At 34.6% G+C, this 27,124-nt stretch overlaps 1 protein-coding gene across 4 annotated transcripts in view; it reads left to right on the top strand.

Moving 5' to 3' along the window:
* Positions 1 to 26,829, top strand: part of LOC111045512 (omega-amidase NIT2) — a 31,509-nt gene extending 4,680 nt beyond the window's left edge. For 3 of the 4 annotated variants that reach the window (XM_022330946.2, XM_039432484.1, XM_039432482.1), the window contains exons 2-6: positions 18,877 to 19,023; positions 19,765 to 19,949; positions 21,982 to 22,150; positions 23,734 to 23,967; positions 26,336 to 26,829. In XM_022330946.2, coding sequence (XP_022186638.2) covers positions 18,877 to 19,023; positions 19,765 to 19,949; positions 21,982 to 22,150; positions 23,734 to 23,967; positions 26,336 to 26,430 — 830 coding nt within the window. In that variant the 3' untranslated portion in view covers positions 26,431 to 26,829. Of the gene's footprint in view, positions 1 to 12,966; positions 13,134 to 18,876; positions 19,024 to 19,764; positions 19,950 to 21,981; positions 22,151 to 23,733; positions 23,968 to 26,335 lie in introns of those variants that run through there. The other variant, XM_039432483.1, reaches the window with a different exon arrangement.
* The last annotated feature ends 295 nt before the right edge of the window (positions 26,830 to 27,124 follow it).

The raw sequence follows: 27,124 nt of genomic DNA, 5'->3' as shown, positions 1-27,124 counted from the left end.
TTTATTGAGAACAGATGTAGAATGTGAATTCTAATCTTATAAGTTATAATTTTTTGATGACGTGTCTGTGGAGATCGATATTGAACAGGGCGTTGTTTTCGTGACTGGCAACTTATGTTTTTTTCCTGTTCTGTTTTTTCTTCTAAAAAAAACATGGCTGACTGTTGCTTGTGTAATTTTGTGCTCTGAATTATTGTCTGTTTAAGTGAATTTATTAATGTTTTAAATTGAGTTTTATATAAATTTTTGTGCATAATTTGCTGTTTGTATAGTCAAGCCAATAGCCACTATGTTTCAACTGTAAACTAGATAAGTATTTTAGTTCGTAGTTACTTGAAATAATTAGTCTTAAGATATTTTCTCTTTCTGTATTTTGTGTATTTTCATCTGAAGATTATAAGTTAATTTGCTCTGAAAACTGGATTTCTCATTCATAGGCAATAGATCCATTCACAGTTTATCAAGAATCTATTTTATTGGAGCCGACAATTGTCCTTGGTTTGATAGGTGTTAAATGCTATTCCAACCGTTTAAGGAAAAATTGGTAGCACGGCAAATGTTACCCCTGTGGTGGGACCGAATTACAAAATAAATATGTCCCAAATGGTACACCATGAAATCCCTGGTTATAGAAATTATTAGTGGATAGATATCTTGATAGGTTATGAATGGTTCGTTGCTGAGTGGGAAGTCGGTTCAAGAGAGATCAAGTTTTAATGAATCAGTGCATATTACAAAATGGCAAACATTAAAAATGATCTGAATCTTATAGCATTCTTAACACAAAAGTTTGATGAGATAAATGCTAGATTTGATGAGCAAAATGCTAAGTTTGATAAATTGAAACAAGATCAAAGTGCTAGGTTTGATGATATGAAGCAAGAATGTACTAGCATAAGACTAGAGCAGGTTAGTATAAACCTTCTATTGAAAGATGCACATGAGACATTGATTAAAAATCATAAAGATGAAAGCAAATTGAAGCATGATGATAGTAGTGTTAAGTTACAAGATCAACTCATTCAAGTTTCTGAAAATGTAGGCCTAGTTACTGTTGTTGAAAAAGTCAACCATAGTGAAAGTGTAGAATTGAGTAAAGAAGTAGGTAGGGAGTTGTCTTCATTGAAAGTCAACTATCAAGAAAGTACTATTGCTACATTGAAGGTTAGGAAAACAGTAAACAAATCGAATGTTTCTATGGATCAGATTACTACATCGAAAGTTAGGAAAACAGTAAATAAAATGAATGATTACATGAGACAGGTTTCTGTGGAGGTTAGGAATAATGTAAACAAAATGAATGTTGCTTTGAGTCAAGTTGATGAGTTCAACTTTCAACTGAGAATTGAAAAGGTGTATGCAATGCATTCTCAAGTGAGCATGATTGACTTTTGTGAGCAAAATTGCTTTGTTAAAACAAATGAACCCATGAATAAAATCATGTTATTGAAGAAAACAAAACACAAAGTTTCCATTGATGTGCTAGTATTCAAAGGTTGTTTCAAGTTGCTTATTTACAAGATGATGACAATGAATCACATGATGAAAGGGTATTCCCCAACACACAATGATTAGGAATCCTGTGTTATGCCGGGATTCAGAATAGCATAATCGCTACGCAGTGTATGGTAAGAGTCCATAATTGTGTCTTTTTTCTTTCCTATAGCCTATTTTTCTTGGCCCTTGATCTTTTCAAATTTCAATTCTTTCCTGTCTTTGTGTAATATTCAGTAAATTTCTTCTATGATACATATCTTAACCAATCTTGTCCATAGTCATTTAAATTTGTATTTTTTCTGAAATAATATTAGAAGTTGAAATAGTAGCTTATTTTCCTAATCTTTAATTGTTGATAAAACTTAACTTTTCCAAAATCTATCCATTGTTGTGTAAATAATTGTTTGCTTGCGGTATATTTTTTCATCATGTATTACATATTTTAATCATGTCTATTTTTTTTAGGTATCATATTAGGTAATTAGGTTTTTCAGAGCAATTTTGTCCCTTGTTCTCATCTTTCATTGCATATTGTGCCATAAGCCATATGTAATTAGGTTATAGTTTTCTTCTGGGCTTTTAACCCATTTTGCATTTTATTTTTTCTTTACTGTCCAATACTTTGGATTTTTGGTAGACAAGTAGGTGTGATTCTTTTAGAGGTGTGGGCGTGAACCACATACGGCTGGACTCGATTATCTGACCTACTTGTTTGCGATATAAAAACCTTATGACTGCAACATCAAATGTTTGTAAAACCTTTTGCATACTTTTGTTTTTGTGGTCCGATACTAGAGTCTGCTATCACATTGCCTTACAGACATCTAGGAACTATCCACCCAGTCACAATAGTCAACATATTTTTTTTTCCTTCACCAGTTGTTTCTGTGGGAGTGATAGCTCACAATTATAACAAATTAGAGTCATACTTGGAATTTACAAAATTCCATAGTAGTATATTTTATTAAATATACTTCCTCATGAAAGTTCAGTACTGACATGTAGGATAGGCTCTAATTAATCTTTCTCTTCTTTGTATTGTTTTAGGGAATTTATTTACCCAGTTTTCTTTTTCTCTTGTTTGTATTTTTTAGGGAACTTATTTACCCAGTATTTCATCTTGATCATCTTTGTATCATAATCTTGAAATGTTTATACTTATTATACAGTCTTTAAATTTTAAATTATTTTAAAAAATAATTGGTTTAATTTAAAACGTTGTGTTATATTATCAATTGAAATGAGTTAAAGGCTAAATTTTTCTAAAGTGTTTTGTAATTGATATTTTTTTTCAAATTTTAAAACTGTTTGTTCTATAAATTTTGATATGATTGATTATCGTTTGAAATGGATGCTGGAGTGTATGTAGAATTTTTAGTGGGGTTTGTTGATTAGAATTTTGCTGGTATGTGATTGTTTTTTTTTTTGAGATGGAAACCCATTATTGCCTGAAGAAGGAATAACAGAGGTTATGACTTAGAGAGGCAGTAATGAGATAATATTTTTTGTGTTGATTAATAATGTTGATTGCCATAGATGCAAATTAATGATTAATAATGTTGATTGCCATAGATGCAAAATGATGATTACTTATGAATATTGTTTGCCTTTGAAGCAAAATATTATTGATGTTTTGAATGGTTTCTTGTTTAATGATTGATAGTAAAGTTTTGTCATGAAATGTAGTTTGTGTTTAGAACATTGAAAAGTCGAAATAAACTATAGTATCCAACAAACAATGATTAACAATATTAAATAATTTGCTTTTTATACAATTTTTTGAACACAAAGTTAAAACTAAATAATTTTGAAACCCTGAATGATGAATCATAAATGTGAAATGAACTTGCTATAAATGAAATGTTATATTAAATAATAATGAAATGCAGATATATTATGAAATGATTGTGAATAGAAGACCAAATGTCTGAAATTATTGAAATATATATTGAAATTATTTTTTTTGTTGTGATAATCTGATGTTTGTTTTTTACAATTTTGATAATGATACAGGGTGTTATGAAATTATATTTCTATTTTGAAGAATGATTTTTTTTTTAAATTTATCATTGATATGTCCATATTTCACAATTTATGTATTGCTGACTGTATAATAAGATGTTAACAAATTTCAATTTCATATATATTTAAAATTAATTTTATGTGTATTAGATTGTATTGATAGCCTAATCAAAGTTTTTCTTTTTAGTTTATAAGCATTTTAAGACAACAGGTACAGCACAGACATTAACATTGAAATAGTTATCATGTGAATCTCGAAATCAGCAACAAGTGAACGCCATGAAGAGTGTTAAGAACATTTGGGTGATTTTCGAACTAGTGTGACATATCTACGCCAAAATCAACGCTGCGGCCTACACCAATAACTACGCCAAAATCTACGCCGATGCCTGTGCTGATGCCAACGCCAATATCTACGCCGATGCCTGCGCCGAAGCCAATATCTGCGCCAATGCTGATGCCAAAATCTGTGCCAATGCTGATGCCTACACTAATACCTACAACAATATTAACACTAATAACTACGCCAAAATGCCAATAGCTAAGCCAATGCCTGCGCCAATGCCAATAGCTACGCCAATGCCTGTGCCAATGCTGATGCCAACAACAAAAATCAATGCCAATGCCTGCGCCAATGCCAATAGCTACGCCAATGCCAAAATCTGCGCCAATGCCAACAACAAAAATCAATGCCAATAGCTGCGCCAATGCCTGCGCCAATGCTGATGCCAAAATCTGCGCCAATGCTGATGCCAACACCAAAATCAACGCCGATGCCTGTGCTGATGTCAATAGCTACACCAACGCCAATGCCAATATCAACGCCGATGCCAAAGCCGACACCAAAGCATACACCAATAGCAATGCCAATGCTTATTGCTGACTCTGTATCTCAAACTTCAACACTACTGCATTACCTGGAGGTAATTGCCATCCATGTTCACATTCACAACTTTGAATTCAGAAGAACAGTCACAGTATCATGAAAGAATTGATTCAAAAAATCCTCTCCTAAATTATTCCTGTATGCAGAACTCTAAACCTTGAAAGCTGAAAATATCAAAAAACCAAACCTCACCTAAATTAATCCTGTATGCAGCGTCTATCTCTTTTCCAAAAAACGAATTACATTGTCATTTCAAGCCTGAAATGTACATTGTATAATTACAAATATGATACAAAATTTATGTGACTCTGTATTGAATTTGGAATGCAGCCGTCTACTACAAACATGAAGCAATGCTAACTGAGATGTCACCAGTATCAAGTTTGGAATGCAGCCGTCTACTACAAACATGAAGCAATGCTAATTGAGATGTCACCTGTATCGAGTTTGGTATGCAGCAGTCGACTACAAGTATCAGCCCAACACTACGTGCATCCAGATCAGCCCAACACTAACGTCATCACACTGGAGTCACACTTAACTGAAAATCATACTGAGTGCCTTAACGGACTGTTTTCCAAAATGTGCATCAATAAAATCAACCGCGTCAATAGTGAAAGAAATGAACATTTTTTGATTTATTGAAATTTTATGTGAAAATTAAATGTAACAATTCATCAATTCATTTAAAAAAAAAATAATAATAATAATAATTTTTTTATTCAACATACTAAATTTTTTTTTATGCAATAAAATTAAATTTTTCTATCTATTAAATTTATGTGCAATTTCAAAAAACTATTCTTTACATATTAAACTTTCTGTTGAGATATTTTTCTTTAAATTATAAAGCTAAATCAAAAGTAATATTGATATTCTATATTTTGAAATATTGTTTGGAAACATATAACAAACGCTATTGATGAATTTTTATAATAATTTTCAATATTTTTGGATGACATGTATTGTTTTTTCTAGAAAAAATTGTTACTGTTCTCAAATTTAAATTTCAACAATTTTCATTAGGGTCAATGTAAATTTTTTTCTTTGAATTTTCAAACAGTAAAATTTTTTTATGTCAAGAGGGGGGTATTTGTAATATTACATTTTTCTTCTCACATTGGAATCGAATCTTCAATTCGAGATCTATCTATATAAAAATGAATGTCTGTGACTGTGTGTTTGTTCTCTATGACTTCAAAAATACTTGACATAACGGCATGAAAATTTCGGAATATGTTGTGTGAATATTAGGGATGGTTTCTGACCAGAAATTTTAATAGGGTGGCAAATAATGATTTATTAATTCATTTTACAGACCTATGTTTTTGAAATTGTCGGCCTAGCGGCTACTGAAGAACAGAAAGATAATCATGATTCAAGATTATATTGGGATAATAGGCCTATGATTTAGCATCTAAAGTTACCAGCTGTAATAAACACCCTATGATAAATTGTGTAGGCTTCTGGTATTACAACGATAGTTTGGAGACAAACCACTCTCGGTCTCAGTGTAGAAACACACAGAAAAGCGGAGCGTAGCGTAGAGTAGAGTAGAGCGTAGAGTATTGTAGCGTATTCAAAAACACACAGAAATTGTTTCTGTTTCTTGTTATGTCCTGTCTCAAGTATTCTTGGTCAGGTAGTGTAGTGTTTTGTATTGCAGTCTCTGTGTCTATTGTGGTATTGAATAATTGGGATTGTGAATTAGGATTGTTTGTTTTGATGTTGTGTTTCAATCCTTTGTCTAGTAATTTCATTTCTGTTTTTGTGAATTCTATTTCAGTGTTGTTGATTGTTTTTTTGTGAAAATTATGTGTGGATGTTACAGTTGGGTTCTGGGTATTCATAAGTTGAGTTAGTTTTGGCTTTCAACTTGTTTTTCGTAGAATCTATAATTTCTTGATTGTATGATAATATTTCATTAAATTCTATGTGATGTAGTTCTGAACTCAGTTTTAAATGAAGATTGTATGCTTTCTGGTTGAGGTTATCTATTTGTTTGTACAAATGTTGAATGCTGTTTTTAATGTACAGATTCTGAGCTTGTTTTTTAGTTTTTTGAGCAGATGAGTTTTGATTTTTTATATTGATTTTGCATAGTTAGGAATAATGTTATTGTGTAGACAAAACTGGTTGAATGAAATGGAAAGGGATGTTTTCATAACCTTGTTATGAGTGTTCCTGTATGCATGGATCCATTTTCTCCTCTTGGCGTGATTACTCTGTTGTATTATCCATACTTTTCCACTGTTAAAATCAAACTTGAATTTTAAAAAACACTTTTGAAGTGAAAATACTCTTACTTTTGTATGGATATACAAAAGTAAGTCAGAACTTCAACAAAGTTATTATATAGTGTTGCGTCATGGAAAGCAACTTTAATTTGTATATAAGACTACCTCAACTGATTATTATTTATATTGTGAAACTATTTATATTGTATGAATGCAATGATAAATGAAGAACAATTTGATTTGACATCTGCAATAAGACTATTGTCGATGGGACTTTGATGCTCAAATCATCAATCATAATAAGAAAGAGCAAAGGACCCAGGACCGAGCTCTGGGGTACTCCACACTTAACAGACAAAGTACCCGAGCTTTTACCATCCACACATACATATTGAGTTCTGCCCTGCAAATATAGCTGGAGAATAACTCCACTGCTAATCCTTCAACCTGTAAGTGCTTCAACTTTGCAAACAGGATGTCATGTGAAACACATTCAAAAGCTCTACTGAGGTCGCAGAATGATACAGCAGCAGAAGCAGAACATTTCTTCTCAAAACAGTCCAGAATTTCCTCCACCAATTTAATCAGAGCATGGGTGGTTGATAGGCTTTTTCGGAAACCAAACTGAGTCTTACAGAGCAAGTCATTCTCCAAAAATTTGCAAAATTTCTTTCCAAGCAGAATTTCTATTATTTTCAAAAAAATAGGAACTATAGAAATGGACCTGAAGTTTGTAATATCCTTATGTTTGCCATTCTTGAAAACCGGTATTACTCTAGTGATTTTGAGTGAGGTGGGAAATTTCCCTTCTGCAATGACTTTATTTACAAGGTATGTGAACGAGGTTAGAATACAATAATTGATAATATTCTTTATTAGAGCATTGGACAGTCCATAGTGGTCCTTACTATTCTTTGCAGACATATGCTTTACAACTTCCAACATACAATTTTCTGTTACAGGTTTAAATCGGAACTTCTTAATACTTTCAGGAATATTAAGTACAAATACAAACCTAATCTAAGATAGAACCAAACCAAGCTCAACCAGACCTAATCTAACTACAACTAATGTGACCCAACCAAACCAAACCTGACCTAACCAAACTCATATAGCATACAATACAAACCCTACATACCTAAACCAAACCCAATCTAACCAAACCTAGACGAATTCAATATAAACTAACTAAATGAAAAAAATCTAACCTAATCATGACCAACAAGACTTAACCTAAACATTGCTGACCAACCAACATAACCAAGTCTAATCTTTCCTAATCAAGACTAAACTAACCAAGCTTACCGAACCAAGCTTAACCAAAGCATGCCTAACTAAGCACTTAACATATCCCCAATCTAGCCTAACCTAATCCAGATCTACCCACTGAACTCTATACTAACTGGAATGGACTAGCAACACAAAGAAAGTGAGGCAGCTGGTAAAGATAGGCAACCCGCATTGCTGTGGGATTCGTAATTTTGTTACACATTGGCTCTTATGGAAAAATACATTGCACAGTTTCAATTTCTATTTTATTCCTATATTGTATGTCTTATTCCATGGAAGCGTTATTTTTCCTTCATTAAGCAGTTCATTGTTAACTTTTTGAGAGCAAAAATAATGAAATAGGTTGAATATGAATGGAGAAAAGATTTTTTTCATTTGTGACTGCAGTAGTTTTAGTATTGTCAACTTTTCACAAGCAAGGGAATAACTTTGGGCCAGATTTCAGAGAAGCATATCATCTATTTATTTTTATTTATTTAACAAGGACAAATATAAACTGTCATGAAGTGATTGGGAATGAAAAAACAGGCTCATAGTCCTTAATATTCCAATCCCGAATTTTGTTTGTACACAGTCCAAAGGAGGGCTGTGTTTAATTGAAACTATTGAACACAGTCTTATGTTTATTTTGATAGGATATAGTATGTTTTTTGGATTATATGATTTATTGTTATTGTTGAAGGAAATATCTCAATTTAATAATATAGGCCTACTTACAGCAGGCTATAAATGTAGAATTATGTAGGTGTGCATTGGTGTAATTTCAAATCATGTAAGAGTGGGAGTTTCAGAAATGAAGCAAATAATGAAGAAACATTTTATGGCTAAAGTGCACGTTCAGTGCCAACATACCTGTCATAAAATTTTTGGTTGGGATCGATTTAGTATGTTATTTTGAGCACAAAATCACAAAAATTAAACCTCGCTCACTATTGTTTTTACATGCAGAACTTTACATACATTTAACCTATAAGTAGCAACCATAAATAGCTAAGGTTAGGAAAAGCTTTAGGTTAGGAAAAGCTTTATGTTAGGAAATCTTAGGTTAGGAAAAGCTTTGGGTTAGGAAAACTCAGATTAGGAATATCATAATTTGATGATTTCAATAATCAAAATGGCTGCTACTCATAGGTTAAATGCATGTAAAATTGTGCTACTTTGAACTTAGTTTATTTAAAAAACAATAGTGAGCGTCGTTTAATTTTTGTGCTCAAAATAACATACTAAATCGATCCCAACCAAAAATTTGATAATAGGTATGTTGGCACTGGACGTGCACTTACACCCATTTTATTATATTATATGACTATGATAAGCAAACAGTAAAATATGCTACATAATTACCAGAGTACAATGAACAATTTGAAATTGAAAGGTTTCAAAAATTAATTACAATTCAGCTTATAACAATCTCATATTTTTCACAATAAAAGTAGATAAATAAAATGAATTATGTTGACTCATGATGATTATTAAATATGATGATTATTATCACAGGATTATTAAATATATAATGATAGCAATGCACTGGGTATTCTGATAATATTTCAAATCATGTAAGTGTGGGAGTTTCAGAAATGATGCAAAGAAATCTATGAAGAAACATTATTTATATTAATTGTATTATAATTATGACCATATGATAAGAAAACAGTAAAATATGCTAAATAATTATTATAATATTGTAAATTGAACGATTATTCATTTGAAACGGAAATGTTTCAAAAATTAATCACAATTCAGCTGATAGCAATATCATATTTTTCAAAATAAAAGTAGGCTACTAAAATAAAGTAGGTACGGTACCTAAAATAAATTATGTCATCTCATGATGATAACACAGAAATTATTAATCATTTGTATTTGTTCTTTTTTGAATAAGGATTCATTTGTTCTTCAACTATGTTTTTTTATTTTGGATGCTAATAAAGTAGGCCTAATCATTTTCAATTAGCATAGAAACTATCACAGTATACTAGGAATAAAACCAAATTTGTTGTTTCGTTTTTGGTCAAATAAACTGATCAATATAGAAAAACGTATTGGAAATGCATGTAAAACAAAAAGGTTTCTTCAAATTAATAATAGACTAAAAATGTTTGACTTACCTGTGAAATGGTATTTCATTTCCTTTAACATGCCCATTCTTACATCCAAATGCAATACCGTACATCACAATATTTAAGAGAAAAGGTTGTGATCTAATACTGATAGCCCTAATACTCATTCAAATCCATTTTTCAACTTTAAAAATGAAAAATCGTACTCAAGAGCTGCAACAACCTGCTTAAATGTATGAGTACGAGAGAGAAGGGAATCCCACACAATATGCCTGTCTCACTCACTCCGCCTTACACACTTTTAGTTGTAGCTTAGCATTGGACAGCCCGTTCCAGTTAGTATAGAGTTCACTGGATCTACCTAATGAGTCATAACCATACCAAACCAAACCAAGCCTAACCTAACCATGCCTTACATAACCAAATGAAGCCCAATAATGACAAACTTCACATAACCAAGTCCTAACACAACCCTGCATAAGATAGTAAAATTTAATACCCACTTAAAATAGCAAAAAATGATATAGAATGAAAATTGAAATGTATGGAGTGTGCAATTTTTTATTTTCCCGAATATCTCGAAACAAGTCGCTGAACATTTTTTTTCAGAATTCATCATTCTACAAAGTCCAATAGTTTAAAATACGGTACCTTCCTATCAAACACCATGTAAACAATTTAATCTTTTTTAAAGCCAAATAATTTCACTTTTTCTTGCAATATCTCAAAAACTACTGAAGTTACGAAACCGGTTTCATTGGATTCCTCGTCAAATTTTGTATGAGATTGCACTATTTTAATACCTGTTGTAGCCATAAAAAATAAAAATAGAAATTTTATTTCAACTTTCCACCATGTTTGTTCAGTTAATCCTTGGAAATCGCCAACAAAGTGATGAATGGTTAAATTCGTTTGGACCTCATCTATGTGGGTCTCAATGCTCGATTCCGCGGCCCATATACTAAAGTGCAGCCTAGTAGGCTACAGTAGGCTATGATGTAGCATCAGCATCCTAAAGCTATGTTTACAGCAGAGATGTCAACTTATAGGTAGTTTTTTATTTGTGACAATTTGTTGCTAATTTTTAGAATGCACAACAAAATTCTGTTGTCAACTTGTTGAAATCCTTGTTTTCAACAAAGTTTCTCATTCAGTGTGGCGAACACAGAAAAAGTTGCCAACAAAGGATGTTCACCCTCCACAGACCCACGCCGACTACGCTCTCTGGGCAAAAAATTGACAAGCTCTGTTGTTATACATTCAAGAACAGCAACTTGTTTTCTATAAAAAAAATTGTCAATTTTTCTGTGGATGTCTATATTTTGTGAAAAAAAATGTTGACAACTTTGGTGTACTTGCAGCTTTAGCTTTTATACAATGGTACAGTTATTAGTTTTTTATTCCAGACTAGCAGGTAATGCCTGATCCTCAAGGGTCTAATATTAAAAACTTGACTGAAAACATGACCTACTGAAATCTAAAGAATTTAGAATAGGCCTATAACCATTCTCGGTAAATTGAGAATCTATATGCAAAATTTCAAGTTAATCATGTCCAGGCATGATGATGCGTCATTCGTCAATTTTCTATTCTGTACGTGTATAAGACGATTCTTTCCTTTATTACATTATAGATGATACCCACATAAGCTTATTTGCCTGTGCGCGGTAATATCTAATATCCAGTCTCTCGATAAACAGAATACTATCTGTGGATAAACAGGAATTTCTTTTTTAAATTAACGCTACAATAGATTTAGTTACTCTTAAGTATTCTTTAGTTATTCGTAAGTCTTTGATGATGTTCAATCATATATATATAATTATTTAAAAAGCCAAATAGAATAAGTATTCTACAAATTTTAGTTAAGCGCTAAACTTGTTAAATCTAATAATGTAAACTCACTGCTGGCTCTCAAGTTCTTACTTATGCCAGCAGTCGCCAAAATAAAGATAAATTAAGTTTTGATCTAATAATTAAGTTTGAGTTTTGCTTATTTGTTTAACACTTTGTAACTTAATATATTGTAATATTGTAATTTTGTTTTGGCAATAAATTTCAATTTCAATTTCGATCAAGGACCAGGCCTTTTCTGATTCTCATGTTGCATTTTGCCTGCCAGCCTCAACTTGTAGAGAAAGTCAGTTGAATAATTATTAAAACTTTCCAAATTATATTTTGGATTGTCAGCCTTATATATACTTTTGTCACTGCTGTCGTCACTGCTATCTCTTTGAGGGGCAGGTAATATGAGAAATTTGTCTTTTATAAGAAGATGATCTGATCCACAGGTTGCTCCTCTGTACACACGTACTTCATTTACTCTTATATGGGACCCTACTTTCACCAGGATATAATCTATGACTGTTTTCAAGTGTCTTGTCGGTTGAATCCAAGTGTATTTGTGTATTTTTATGTTTTGGAAAAATCCATTCATAATTCTCAGGGAGAATTGAGTGCATAAATCGATTAGGCGTTACCCATTTTCATTCAATGTATTCTTGCCATACTGTCCCACAACCCAATCTCCGGTTTTGCTGTTTACTGCTTCTAGAACTGCAGAGAATGATTCATAAAAACCATCCTTTACCTGTGATTGGGAATCCTCATTTGGCGCATAAACACCTTGATTTAAACACTCTAGATTTAAGATTTTCTTTATTTTATAGAATTTATAGGAAATGTATTTAAGTTTTTACAAATAAAGCTTATGTGGGAGTTCCACTTCAAGTATTGGTCAATCATTACTCCCAGATATTTTATTTCATCAACTTCTTCAATATGCGGACAGTTGCATGTTAGTGTGTCTCCATAGTTTGTGTGTAATCTTATTTTTGTTCCACCATTGGGTTTTCCAGCTGCACTCGCGGCAAATCTAATAAATTTGGTGTTCGGACGTTATGAATGCTTCCCTTTCTTGTCTGGCGTTGTGTGGTGGAGGGGGCAATTATACGGTGATGCGCAATGCATAATTGTGGCCAGTCGTCGATTGACAGCCAATTGAACAGCTCACCTCTCGTAATGTCGATTTTTGCAAAGTGATCTATTGATTATTTATTGTGATTTATTACAAGTGTCGTCTCGTCTCGTATCGTGATCTGGACCCGGGATCCTGGAAGCAAGGAGGATTTGGACATGAAGGTAGGCCTATGTTATTGTGCACTTAGCCATTTTAATTGTTCAATTTGCTACCCGACGCCAGACAACCCAAAAGTTCTCGAATGTAATATTGATACAGTCCACAAACCAGAGTGCTGTTTGAGCCTGCCTCTGTCGATTAAACATTGGTCCAACCGTCCGGGATTGATTTGTTCATCGAATTTGAATAGGACATAAGTTTGAAATATCGTCTAATAGGTTTGTCGTTTTTTATGCCTATTTTATTCTTGGTTTGTTCTGTGTATATGGCTTGTTTTTGTCGTCGTAGATGAATATACGCTTTAATTGTGGTATTCTTAAGAAATTTGGGCTCAATTTAAGTTGGAAATTGAGTAGAACAAGTAATAGTTTCGTAAATAATTGTGTCGTAGTATTATTGCGTAAGATTGTTGCATTGGCGCCACAACGCTGGACTGGCAAGTTCGTGTCGATAAGTAGAGGAAGACTTATACGTCGTCTAGCTGTAACAGTAACTGGAACTGTTACTTTTTTCAAAGGATACTTGCAGTTATTTGCATTGATTATTGTCGTTACTTCGTTATTAATAGCAGATATTGTTTGTTCCAAGAGTATCGATACGGTATTATTAGCCTTGTAACCGATCATTTCTACCGAGCATAAGTTGAAATGCTGGCTTGGCTTGTATGATTAGATAAGCCAGCCATTGTTCGTTCCATTGTGTCGCCTGCTCTCGTGTTTTCCCTCTTATTCTTGTTTGGCTCTTTGTCTCACTCTCTCGACGAGCGCTCACTGTTATCGCCTCACTATGGGTGTTATAGAAGATTTGACATTTCAAAGAGATGCATTAATTCGTAAAATAAAACGGATTAATGAAATTGCCGAAGCTGTCGAAAAAGATCCGAAAAATAAAAAAATGAAGAATTTATTGAAAGTTATGGGTGAGCATATCGATCACCACCAGGTGGAGTTCAATGACATAATAGATAAGATGCAGAGCTACTATAACAAACAAAATCCTCGATTGGAAACAAGTGACCTTGAAAATTTGATGAGCCAATTTGATGACACTTTTTTCAATGTCAAGGCTATTCTCGAAACCTTACCATCCACTCAAACAAATTTGAATATTAGTTCTTCCAATGTAGCTTCTTCACCTACAACTGGAAATATCTCGCCAGTTGCCCTACCTAAGCTTCCTTTAATGACTTTTGACGGCGATTTGAAAATTTGGAGTCAATTTAAAGATTTATTCGAAGCCACGGTTCATAATAATGGTCAAATTGCTGACATACAAAAACATATGTATCTTCGGTCTGTACTGAGAGGCGATGCACTGTCAGTCATTTCTGTGGTCCCATTGACAAGTGATCATTATGCTGAGGCATGGAAATTATTATTGAATCGCTACAATGACTCTTACAATCTGACTGACGCATACTTGCAAGCAATTTTTGATATGCCAGCAGTTAATAAGCAACCAGACTCGCTACGAAAATTCATCACTCATTTAGCTGAGTATATTGCAGCACTAAAACCAATTGGTCATGCAGTTAATGACTGGTCGATTCCGTTATTATTTGTCTTACGTAAAAAACTGACTGAAGAATTGAGAGAGAAGTGGCAGAGACTGCTAAGAAATGGAACAGTATCCGATTTGAAAAACTTCCAAATATTTTTGAATGATGAAGCTGTTATTTTAGAGGCTACTAAATCCACTGATTTATTGGGATCATCTACATCGTCAGAAGCCTCCTCACGTAAGCAGTTTGGGAAATCGAAACCAACTATGGGAAATTACAAGGCTTCAGCTATGATTGTTAAATCGAAATCGGGCGAGCTGAAATGTATTGAATGTAATAATTCTCATGAACTGGAAAATTGTGAAGTGTTCTTGAATCTCAAACCATCTGATAGATTAAAACGTGTAAAAGAATGGAAACTATGTATCGGCTGTTTATTGGCAGGGCACTTTATTAGAGATTGTAGAAGAAGGAAGCCGTGCAGTCACTGTAATTCGCGTCATCATTCGCTCCTCCATTTAGAGCCGAGACAGCCGCCTGTTGAAAACACCAACACATTGGCCGGTAATAAACAAATGAGCAGGGTAGACGTGCACGACGTCGCTGATCAAAGCCATCAGACATTTGTTACTGACTCAGCGAAGAAAGTATTTTCGAACGTAAATAGTTCCTTAGTATTGTTACCAACTGTTAAATTGGGAGTTCGAGGTAATCAAGGCAATTATCATAAGGTCAAAGTATTATTAGATAGTGCAAGCACCGAGTCATTCATTACAAGGCGATGCATGAAAAAACTGGGTTTAGTGGTACAGAAAACACATAGTTTGCCAATCTATGGATTATCTGATACTAAACTGGAAGTGACAGATGAAATTACTAACTGTGAATTTGAAATACCGAACTCCCCTTCATTAAAAATTACCGTGTCGGGAGTCAACAAAATAGCAGCTACAAATCAGATAAAAAATGCGTACTGGGCACATATTGAAGGACTGGAGCTAGCAGATTCTGAATTTTTCCTCTCAGAGGAGGTTGATATTTTATTGGGTGCTGAATACTTCCCCTTCATTCTGACTGGAAGAAAGGTGATTGGTCCAGCGGGTACACCATCTGCCCTAGAAACAGTATGGGGCTACTGCCTGATGGGTAAGGTATCAGAGGAGAGTTCTACTATCTCAAATAATCTGTGCATGTATTCCAATGCTAATTCAGAAGAGTTGGTGAAGCGATTTTGGGTCGTAGAAGAGCCACCTAGGACAAAAAAATTATTGGAAAGTGAAATGGCTTGTGAGGAGATATACAAATCAACTGTTTGTCGTTTGAATACTGGTAGATACATTGTAGAATTACCATCCAAGGAAACAAATACGAGGGAGATATCGGGATATCTTGAAGTTAAAACTAATGTCGGAGAAAATGTTACCATGATTTGAGAAGAAGAATTGGGAGATAATTTAGAAGAAGTTCCAGGTAAACAAGGTATAGCCTTCAACAGTTATTTACCGATCAATGGTAATTTAGGGAAAGAGTTAAAAGTGATTCATAGTCCACATGAAATCAAACCAATGGGAAGACCCATACTGAAAAAGGAAATTGGAGAAGATGTTTTTGAAAGGGAGAAACGAAATTGGAAGAGTTAGATGATGATAGACAGGATAATGTTGAAATAAAATGGACAAAATCCGAAAAGGGAGAAGAAATGAAAGAGTATACTCTAACAACTATGTCGTATGGTGTATCATCATCGCCATTTCTTGCCATTTGTACTACGCATCAGTGTATTGAAGTTCAAAAAGTGCTTTCAAAAATTATAAACATAGATTATATTGCAGCTTGGACTTATTCAACTGTGGCAGTGAGTTGGATTCAGTCTTCACCTCATCGTTGGGCTAGGTTTGTGGCAAATTGTGTAAGTCAAGTACAGGATCACCTGTCTACAGAGCAATTCAGATATGTGTCAACCGAATGTAATCCAGCTGATTGTGCTAGTCGAGGACTATTTCTCAATGGATTAATTGGTAATTCTCTGTGGTGGAATGGGTCTGATTGGTTAGACAAACCACTGGAGTGCTGGCCACACCAAACCCACGGTAATGATGATGAAAATTCCATACAGATTGAATTGGAAGCAAGAAAAATTACACTAGCAACACAGAGTAAAGACTCAGAGGAATCAATTCAATTGGTGAAATTGAGAAATCGATGGAGTTTACTCAAAAGAATTGTATCCTCATTCTGGAAACGTTGGCAATTGGAGTATGTATCTAGTTTGCAAACCCGAACAAAATGGTACAGAAAACATAGTAATGTTAACATTGGACGTATGGCTCTCTTAAAGGAAAGTAACCTACTCCCTCTTCACTGGAGACTTGGTCGAATAACGAAGATATTCCTTGAACAGGATGGAATTGTGAGAGTGGTGGAGGTACAGACTGCAAAAGGAAGTCTCACCAGTCTGTCAATAGGGTATGTCTCCTCCCTATTGATGAAGATTAGGCCTTATTGAAGGGAACTTCAATAAGTTTTAGTGGTTAGTTTTTTTGTTTCTCGTTTTATGTGTGGGAAAGGTTCCCAAGTTGCTTTGTTTCTTGTTTTTATTCTATATTAGTTGTATATAGTCATTTATTTCTCGTCCCATCCTCTCCTTTCCGTGGGCCTCCTACTCCTTTTTTCTAAGTCTCCTCAAGGGCCCCTGAGGAGTGAAGATATTTCCCTTTTTTTTCCCTAGTCTCCCTAGTAGGGTTCGTTATAGGTGGTTTTTTGTTTTTTGTTATTGGAAGTTCTTCCAAGGTGGGCGGAATGTTCGGACGTTATGAATGCTTCCCTTTCTTGTCTGGCGTTGTGTGGTGGAGGGGGATTTGGACATGAAGGTAGGCCTATGTTATTGTGCACTTAGCCATTTTAATTGTTCAATTTGCTACCCGACGCCAGACAACCCAAAAGTTCTCGAATGTAATATTGATACAGTCCACAAACCAGAGTGCTGTTTGAGCCAGCCTCTGTCGATTAAACATTTGGTTTTAGTTATATTTAAACTAAGTGTATTTGATTCCAACCATAGTTTTATCGTATTCATATCCTCTCCAGCAACCCTATACACATTATTCCAGCTATCTTCGGAAAAATAATAGCTGTGACATCATCAAAAGACACTATTTTTTCCATTTTCGATATTTAGTTTTAGAAGATTATTAACATATAAAAAAAGAGGGGATAAAACTATTCCTTGGGATAATCCAAAGGCAGATAAACTAACTGTACTCGTATTTGAATTATTTAAGTTGAAAGAAGAATTGTTGTTTAAAAAAATTGTTGCATTGCATGTTATGTGTTATCTCTGTATATTTATTGTTATTGTAATCTTATTATTTGTAATCTCATTTTAATGAGAGTATACTGTGTGTATTTGCTGGCTGATATAAAATTATTGAATCATTGCTGTAGCATTATAATGTTGCTACTCACATATAGCAGTGGTGCCAGGATGTAGTATCCACAAACTGTGTGAATGCCAATTTGCGGAAGATTGGCTGGCAATGTGCATAATACTTGCCAGATGATTCAAAGAGCTTTCTTTTGGAGCAGTAGAATGTCTCTGGCATTAGATCAGGATAACGCATAACTGTATGTGTCTACCAAAAACTGTATGGTACAACAACATTGTTTCTCAGCAGTGCCCTCAACTTCCTGAAAAGATATATGACTCTTGACAGCTTGTTGCACATTTCAAGAATATAATGCTCGTCGGTAGATATTCAATAATTTCATTGCTCCATTGTGATACTCCAGGAAATCATAATGGAAAGTGTGTAGGTGGTTCAATATGCCACCGGCTGGATTAGGCTGTGCTAGCAGACTAAAGTTTGACACGTCCCAAAATCCGGCCTGCAATAAAATATAATTTGATAATTCGATCGTATGTATATGAACCACTTGACTAAGGTAACTTATTCGGGTTTTGTAGCATTCTATATTGAGATAAAAAATATAATATGAATTAAAGAAATACAAATTAATGTTATAAACTATAAAACGTTTTAATCACAGTAAGGGTCGAGACACATGAGGCGTTTTTTCAGATTGGCTGATTCTTGATAAGCCCAGCCAATCAGAGAGTTTCCTGTCCTGTTGTGCCGTTCCGACACGTCTGAAAAACACCTGGTTTGTTTCAGCCCTCAATTTGGAATTGACCTTGGTATGCTACCAAACACTTCCATTTTAATTGAATGAATGATATTTTCCAGGTCTTAGAGTGGCTTTGATACAGATGTTAGTAGGAGAAGATAAATCAGAAAACCTTAAGAAAGCTGTCAACTTGATAACTGAAGCAAAAAAAGAGAATCCCAGATTGGTCGCCCTACCTGAATGCTTCAACTCACCGTATGGAACAAGTAAGTTCAATTAAGCACTTACCATGCAAGCTTAATTTTGTAAGAACTTCGATCCTTAGGCAATTGTTTTTAACAGTTGGATATCAGCACGTAAAGTTAAATTTTGACTGGGAACAAGAAAAATCTCAAGTAATAGAGTTCTAATAAGCCAATTTATTCAGTAAGTAGCTAGTCTATTTTAGAACATGTGGTAGGGGAGGATAGAAAGGGGAATTTCTTGTACAAGAATGGAAGACTGAGCAAAATTATGCGCTTTCTTGTCAAATTTACCGACAAGCAACAATCTTCTTTAAGCAAAAAATTTTCAGAAGTAATTTAATTCCTAGATTACGTAGTACAATGCCGTATTGGATTTTATATTTTTTCATAAGTCCTTGAAGTCCTCGATTCTATCTTAGAAATCCATAGTTATCATCATCAAATCTTGAAATATATCAGCAGCCTACCATACCTGTTGAAAATGCCCATGTCCATTGAAAACGTTTATTAATAAATAATTGTTTTGTGCTGAGTCAATTGAATTTCCTTATTTCCTTTATAATAACTACTGTTTCACATAACTTACTACTATTTAATAACTAAGATACTAATATATTTCTTCATTCAATAATCCACAAGAATTTCAAATATCTTTTAACTTGATTCTCTTGCTCTATGGTTTTTTTATATTACATATTCACAAGTTATTTTCTGTTGTATTGATAAAATTTTTTAATAAATTATCTTATATTTGTTGCTTAGAGTTCTTCCCTGAATATGCTGAACCTATACCTGAAGGAGAGACTTGCAGTGTATTGTCTGAAACGGCAAAGAAGAATAATTTATATTTAGTGGGTGGCTCCATTCCTGAGAAATGTGGAGATAAATTTTACAACACGTGTACAGTCTGGAGTCCTGAGGGAAAATTGATTGGCCTCCACAGAAAGGTCAGTTGTTCATTTTTCTAACCTCACTTTTTTAATATCTACAGTAGAACCTCGATATAGCACACACCGTTATAATTTTTTTCTGCAGTCTCTTGAAACGTCCATATACAGTAATGTATGAATTCCCGTGTTGTGAGAGCCCTCGCTCATGCTGGCAGCCGGTTGAAGAGATTCATGCTGAGGCTACCAACGCTATTTTGTATCCTACTCAGCTTTGTGAAGGGCAAGTTGAGTTGGCTTCTGCCTCTTGTGTTGTACTCATGAAATTCACTCCTTTGACTAAACCTTTCAAGGTGCACTTGATGGTTTTGAGGGATATAAATGTGCAGAGGCAAATGACAGTCATGACCGATTCAGCACAAAACAGTAGGCAACAATGGTCAATGATGCTAGAGCCAGAGATGATTGTGATAGCCCTCTTCCGCAGTAGGAGAACGTTTTCATCGCCGCTGGCTGCACCCCAGTGTGCCAATCTATATATCACAATTCCTTGAAAGAAAGAGATTTAGGCAGTCCTCGCGTAGCGTTTAGGTACGCTCTACATGAGCTGCCTGTATATTACTCTGGACAGCTTTGTACAGATATAGTCAACGTGTGAGTTCCTTGTAAATTTTGAATTCATATGGAAGCTGGGAAGTCCAAGTATCCTCACCTGATCTGTGATATTTCTCAAGCCAAGTATCAAGTATTGAGTCGTTTCTTCATTAAGTTTGAAATAATTGGACTCAAACCAAGCTGAGACAGTACACTGAGGCTGAATCAACTCTACAGTCAGATTCTCAAATGATTTTTTTTACGTCATGAATATACAATCGTGGTTTCAACCTATTAAAATTTTTAACATAACGTTCTATTCTAAAAGTCTTATAAAGTAATCCTCAAGTTTTGTTTTTATTTTACTTCTTGCTTGTATTTTTCCAATTCTGGTGGCAAGGCACTCAACAGGTGAGGAAGAATTCTACTTTTCAATAGTATCTGGCAATAGTTATAATTGTATTGCTCTGCTCTAAATAGACTATTCCTCAAGCCGTAACCCATTTCATTTATTTCTCTGAATTCATCTTGAAAATAGTATCTGAACAAATCAGTGATTTTGCAAGAGACTCTGGTCTCATGATACCCAATATTCTAAGCTCGATTCCATTGAACAATGTATTTGCTTTTCTTCTAACTACATCATACAACGGCTGCTTCAAATATACTGGTGCTAAACTGTGCATTGTAATACCATAGAGTATTACACTTTGTATCTGTCTTCTTATTTTTGCATATTTATTTTTAAAAAATCATACTCATCTTATCCTATATAACTTCTTCCAAAAATGTGGTTTTATATCAAAGTGTTGCCCGTTCATCCCTGCTTAGAGCTGCGGTAAGTAATTTGTAGAAAGATTTGTGCTCTGCTTCCTCAGCCATTAAAGTAGGAGCATAAACTTTGTAAATATATAGCAATTTTCCCTGAGCTTTTAACTTTAGCACTGCTATTCTTCCAGATATCCTCTTGAACTCGACATTTTTGTCTTCAAATCCTTTCTAAGAAGGAATCCAACACGTTTATGACCTGGTGTTTCTCCAAACTGGTGGAAGATGAACCCACTGCTCCTTGGCACTGAGTGTCATCTTCTTCACCCAGGATATCAATGTTAGAGGCCTGTAATGCTTCCTCCAGTTCTATGAATGTATCTTCTATCTTGAGTGTTCTCACATTGAGTGTTCCAATAATTAAATCTGGGACGTTTTGTCCTGATTCCTTTTGATGATCAGTCGTTCTGGGGAATAGCATTTCAAATAATTCTAGTTCAATTCTAGTGAGCATATTGATATGAAACTCATAAAGAATGTAGAAGGTGTTTTTTTTTAATGTAAATTGGATTCGAATATTAGAAAAATAATGATCAAATTTCAGAGTTAATAATGTAAGTAACCACTTTAATTGAAACAATTTTATTAAATCACTTCAATCACTGAAGTTTGATCAATAAAACTGAGAGAACTTTGTTCAATTATTGTTATGAACCATATTGTTTTTCAGATGCATCTGTTTGACATCGATGTGAAGGGAGGAGTAAGATTTTGTGAGTCTGATGTGTTGAGTTCAGGCAATAAGCTGACAACGTTTGACGTCGACCAATGCAAAGTAGGCGTTGCAATATGCTATGACATCAGATTTTCTGAAATGACAAAGCTTTACCGAAAACTAGGTAATCATGAAAATAAAACTATTAAGAGCTGTAATAATCTACAATATTATGATAACAATAAATAGAAAGAAAAATAAAAAATCTGGTGTGGCGCACTCACACAACTTTCCATGCCGTTATGAAAATTGATCAACTGACGCTAGTGTTCCCGCGCATCTCAAGTCTACTATTCAAAGATCTAAGCCAGCTGATGACAGGACAATAACGCTGCAGATACACGAAGTCTGCTATCTCTCTATAGTGAATGATTTAATAGAATAAACAGTTGCCAACAGTTTACAATTGAAATAATAACATTTTCTCGAATTTCGAGGTTATTTTCAATTTAAGGTGAAAATGTTACTGAACATTAATTGTAGAGATTTTTATGCTCAATCTTTTCCACTTGAAAATTTTCGTTCAAATTGTATCTGAAGCCTGATTATTGGGAATCTAAAATCAAACTTTGCATAGATGGGGCGGAGCTCTTGGAATTTTCACAGATATGAGACTGATGGCAGTTGATAGAGCTTATCAATAACTATTTTAGGTATAAATTTGATCAAAATCGTTGGAGCCATTTTCGAGAAAATCGTAAAAAACCCTGTTTTTGACAACATTTTCGCCATTTTAGCCGCCATCTTGAAAAGCATTTGATCGAAATTGTTCATGTCGGATCCTTATACTGTAAGGACCTCAAAAGTTCCAAATTTCAAGTCATTCCGTTGATTGGGAGATGATATATCGTGTACACAGACGCACATACACTCATACACACACACACACACACACACACACACACACACACACACACACACACACACACACACACACACACATCTTTTATCTGAATATATTCCAAACATATCTTTATATCTGAAAAGAGATAAAAATATGGTAACAATTATTGATTTGAATTAGAGGGAACTACTGTACCAAAAGGATTCAAAGTCAAGTTCACTCATTTTGTTCAATTATGTATCTAGAGTAGGTAGTCACTGTGTTTTCAAGAGATTTTCCAATATGCATTTCTTATAGTTTCATTTATTAAAAACGATGAAATAGCTTCCTTTGTTGTGCCATTAAAATATAGTAGATTACATTTAACTTGAATAAACGGAAATTTACTAAATATTGACACGGCGGAACATCCAAAGAGTCGATCATTTTATTACATAAACCATTACACTGGAAACTAGTATAGTATTTACTATACTAGTATTTATAGTATTTACTAGTATAGTATTAAACTCTATAGTATTTTTTCGGTCGCTTGAAACGTCCATATAGCACATATATGTCCGAATAGTAGACCTGGTAATAGTACATTGTGCTCCGTTGAGATGTAATAGGCCTACTATAGTGAATAGTGAGGCCCACGTTATAATGATTGTATTTGAATCACATTGGTATTGCTCCTATATAATGTACATTCATCTTCCCATCTCCCATCTAATAAAACTGTTCCAGACAGGAATATCATAAATGTTTTAACATTTTTTCCAAAAATACAAATTTCTATGACAGTGACGATATTGTACTAATTGATTTATTAATTCAGCAAGCAATTGTTGTTTGTTGTTGATATTAATGTAATGTGGTAGGCGTTGACCTGCTGATTTACCCGGCGGCATTCAACACGACCACAGGGCCGCTGCACTGGGAGCTGTTGGCACGTGCGCGTGCGGTCGACGAGCAGGTGTTTGTGGCTGCCGTGTCCCCCGCCCAAGACCTGGCCGCCGACTACAAGGCCTATGGCCACACCATCCTTGTCAGCCCTTGGGGCAAGGTGCTGCACCAGGCCGAGTTCGCCGAGAAAACCATTATCGCCGATATAGGTCAGTTCACTAGTCCTAGTGCGGGTGAAAATTGACGTAGTAACAGCTGCTAGACCTAGTATTTGCTATATCTTGGTATATTTTCCCATATTTGATATGTTCACTTGCAAGTGCACGCGTTCAGTGTGAGTGTTTCTATGGCTCTTTCCAGATTTTGTTTCTCATCTGCGCGCTTTGTCATGCATGATATCACAATGTGCATCCAATGTGATCATACCCAACGAATTTCCCGGAAAGCATTTGATTATTCCTACTTTCGTCTACCTAGAGCTACAGTTACTATATAGAGTACAGAGCATTACAGAGTACGTAACCATTGACTGTCACGCTTCTGTTTGGCTAGCTCAATCACGTGGTACAAATCCGCCATTGCCATTAAGATTCCAAGCAAACATTATGATCCTATCTTATTGCACTGGAAATTTGGAACTTATCACTCCTTTTACCGATTTAAAACATAATTATGTAACATATTAAGACATTAATAGCATATTTCAATAGTTTTGTGGTAATTTTTGGAAATTGGAAACCATCAACTTACAAAAAAATCTGGTGTGGCGCACTCACACAACTTTCCTTGCCGTTATGAGAATTGATCACCTGACGCTAGTGTTCCCGCGCATCTCAAGTCTACTATTCAAAGATTTGAGCCAGCTGGTGACAGGGCAATAACGCTGAAGACACACGATGTGTGTTTTCTCTTCATAGTGAATCATTTAATAGAATTAACAGTTGCCAACAGTTTTCAATGGATAATCACATTTTCTCGAATTTCGAGCTTATTTTCAATTTAAGGTGAAAATGTTACTGAACATTAATTGTAGAGATTTTTATGCTCAATCTTTTCCACTCAAAATTTTTGGTTTGAAATGTATCTGAAGCCTGATAATTGAGAATCTAAAATCAAACTTTGCATAGATGGGGCGGAGCTCCTGAAATTTCTACAGATATGGGACTTGTGGCAGTTGATAGAGCTTATCGATGACTGTCCCAGGTATAACTTTAATCAAAATCGTTGGAGCCGTTTTCGAGAAAATCGCGAAAACCCCTGTTTTTGACAACATTTTCGCCATTTTAGCCGCCATCTTGAATCGCATTTGATCGAAATTGTTCGTGTCGGATCCTTATATTGTTAGGGCCTTACGACCCAAATTTCAAGTCATTCCGTTGATTGGGAGATGAGATATCGTGTACACAGACGCTCATACACACACACACACACACCACACACACACACACACACATTCAGACCAATACCCAAAAACCACTTTTTTTGTACTCAGGGGACCTTGAAACGTATACAAATTTAGAAATTGGGATACCTTATTTTTTTCGGAAAGCAATACTTTCCTTCTCTATGGTAATAGGGCAAGGAAAGTAAAAATTAAAATGTTAATATTGAAATAAGAGTAGCCTATAGGACTAAGTTATGCAATTTCAATTTATTTAGCTTGAATGTATTAATTAATCATGAAAGTAATATAGCAAGTTCAGATGAACGTGAGGAAAAACGTGAGCGATTTTACTTATAATCCCAAGTAATCCCCATTATAAAACTCAAACAGATGTCATTTTAATGGCGGCGGCGGCGGGAAGAAATAGATGCAATGGAAAAACTGTCTCTATACAGTAACTGCACCTACAACTAGCGCATCATTATTCAACTGTATGTTTGCACAAGCTAGAACTAATAGCTAGTTGCTAAACACTAGATTCTAGTTTTTATTCAATACACCCTTGAGCAATGATAAGTAAAATCAAACAAATAGCCAACCTGAAAGTTTGTTCAAGCTATGTAGGGAGACAAACCTTGAGCAAAGATTTGGATAACGATTTTATATTTAGAATTTGTATCTGATAAATAGAGGTAGAACATTGAGAAAGAATGGTCTTCATGTTGCCTTCCAGTACTAAAACGATTTTGAATAGTCTATTTAGGTGTAGTAAGGATAACATTGATGTATGGCACAAGAGTGGCCTATATAAACTTGTCTAGACCAATCGCAGACTTGATAGGTGTCACGGCTTCCACCAATAGCGGTGCTCGACCGTTGGCATAAATTTTGCTGCTCTTTGATTGTAGTTTTAGTTTACTAGAGATTGATTATGTTGCCGATTACCGATAACCGAAACCGGTATCTCGATTTATTAATAAATCTGTTGTTGGACAATATATCTAGTCTTTTTATTCAGCAAAAAAGTACAGTCTGGGAATGAAATCTAAAGGGATTATATAGCATAAGCAAGCGAAAAACAAAACAGAAGAGTGAAAACACAAAATAGAAATATTGAAGTGGATAATATTTTTGAATCTCTCTTGCATTGATATAATACTTGAATCTTATAAATTGTCTTTGTCATGTTCCAGATTTGAATGAGGTGACAAATATACGCCAGCAGATACCTACATTCAGTCAACGGAGAACTGAACTTTATGATACTATTGCCAAAAGTTCTCTATGATGAGAAGTTGATTTCAATTGCAATTTATGCTGAGGATGATTCCCAAGTCCTGGACTTGTGCTTGGGTGATATGAGGGAATTGATTTGAGACTGATGATAAGCCTGTCAAAGTACCTGTTCTTCAACTGGTAAAGTTTCATTTCAACTGTTATTAAAACGATTTATTATTGTTATGATTCATTTTTTATCCGTTGTTACTATCTTTTTAAAATTACCTTCACCCATTTCTTAAGATAAGACTAGTTTTCTTTATTCTGTTTTCATTTCTTGAAATTATGCCATCAATTTAATTTTTTCTCATCCTCTGTACTTAATTTGTCTACCCAAACAATGCCTGAATGTAGACTTTCCTCACATTGAACAAATCTTAACAATAAACAATACCCATTCAACAAGTCATCTTATTTAATTGAATTGCAGATATCTTATCTACTATTGATATCCATCGTTTTATGGAGTGGCCGTAGTCGAGGGGATCAGATGCTGGCTTTATGATTCAGAGGCCCGGGTTCAAATCCCGGCCCGGGAAAGATATTTATCTCGGGCCACTCCCGTGTTTCGGATGGAAACGTTAAGCCGTCGGTCCCGGCTGCCTAAAAAGCGGTCGTTAGGTCATGTCAGAGGCCCTGAAATTGATCAGTTGCGACCTGAAAACTCTGACACCAGACCTGAGCCAGCCAGGTCACACGATATT

The sequence above is a fragment of the Nilaparvata lugens genome, chromosome 7, assembly GCF_014356525.2.
Source record: "Nilaparvata lugens isolate BPH chromosome 7, ASM1435652v1, whole genome shotgun sequence".
Taxonomy (NCBI): domain Eukaryota; kingdom Metazoa; phylum Arthropoda; class Insecta; order Hemiptera; family Delphacidae; genus Nilaparvata; species Nilaparvata lugens.
Note: the sequence above shows the minus strand (reverse complement) of the source record. Positions and strands in the feature narration are given on the sequence as shown.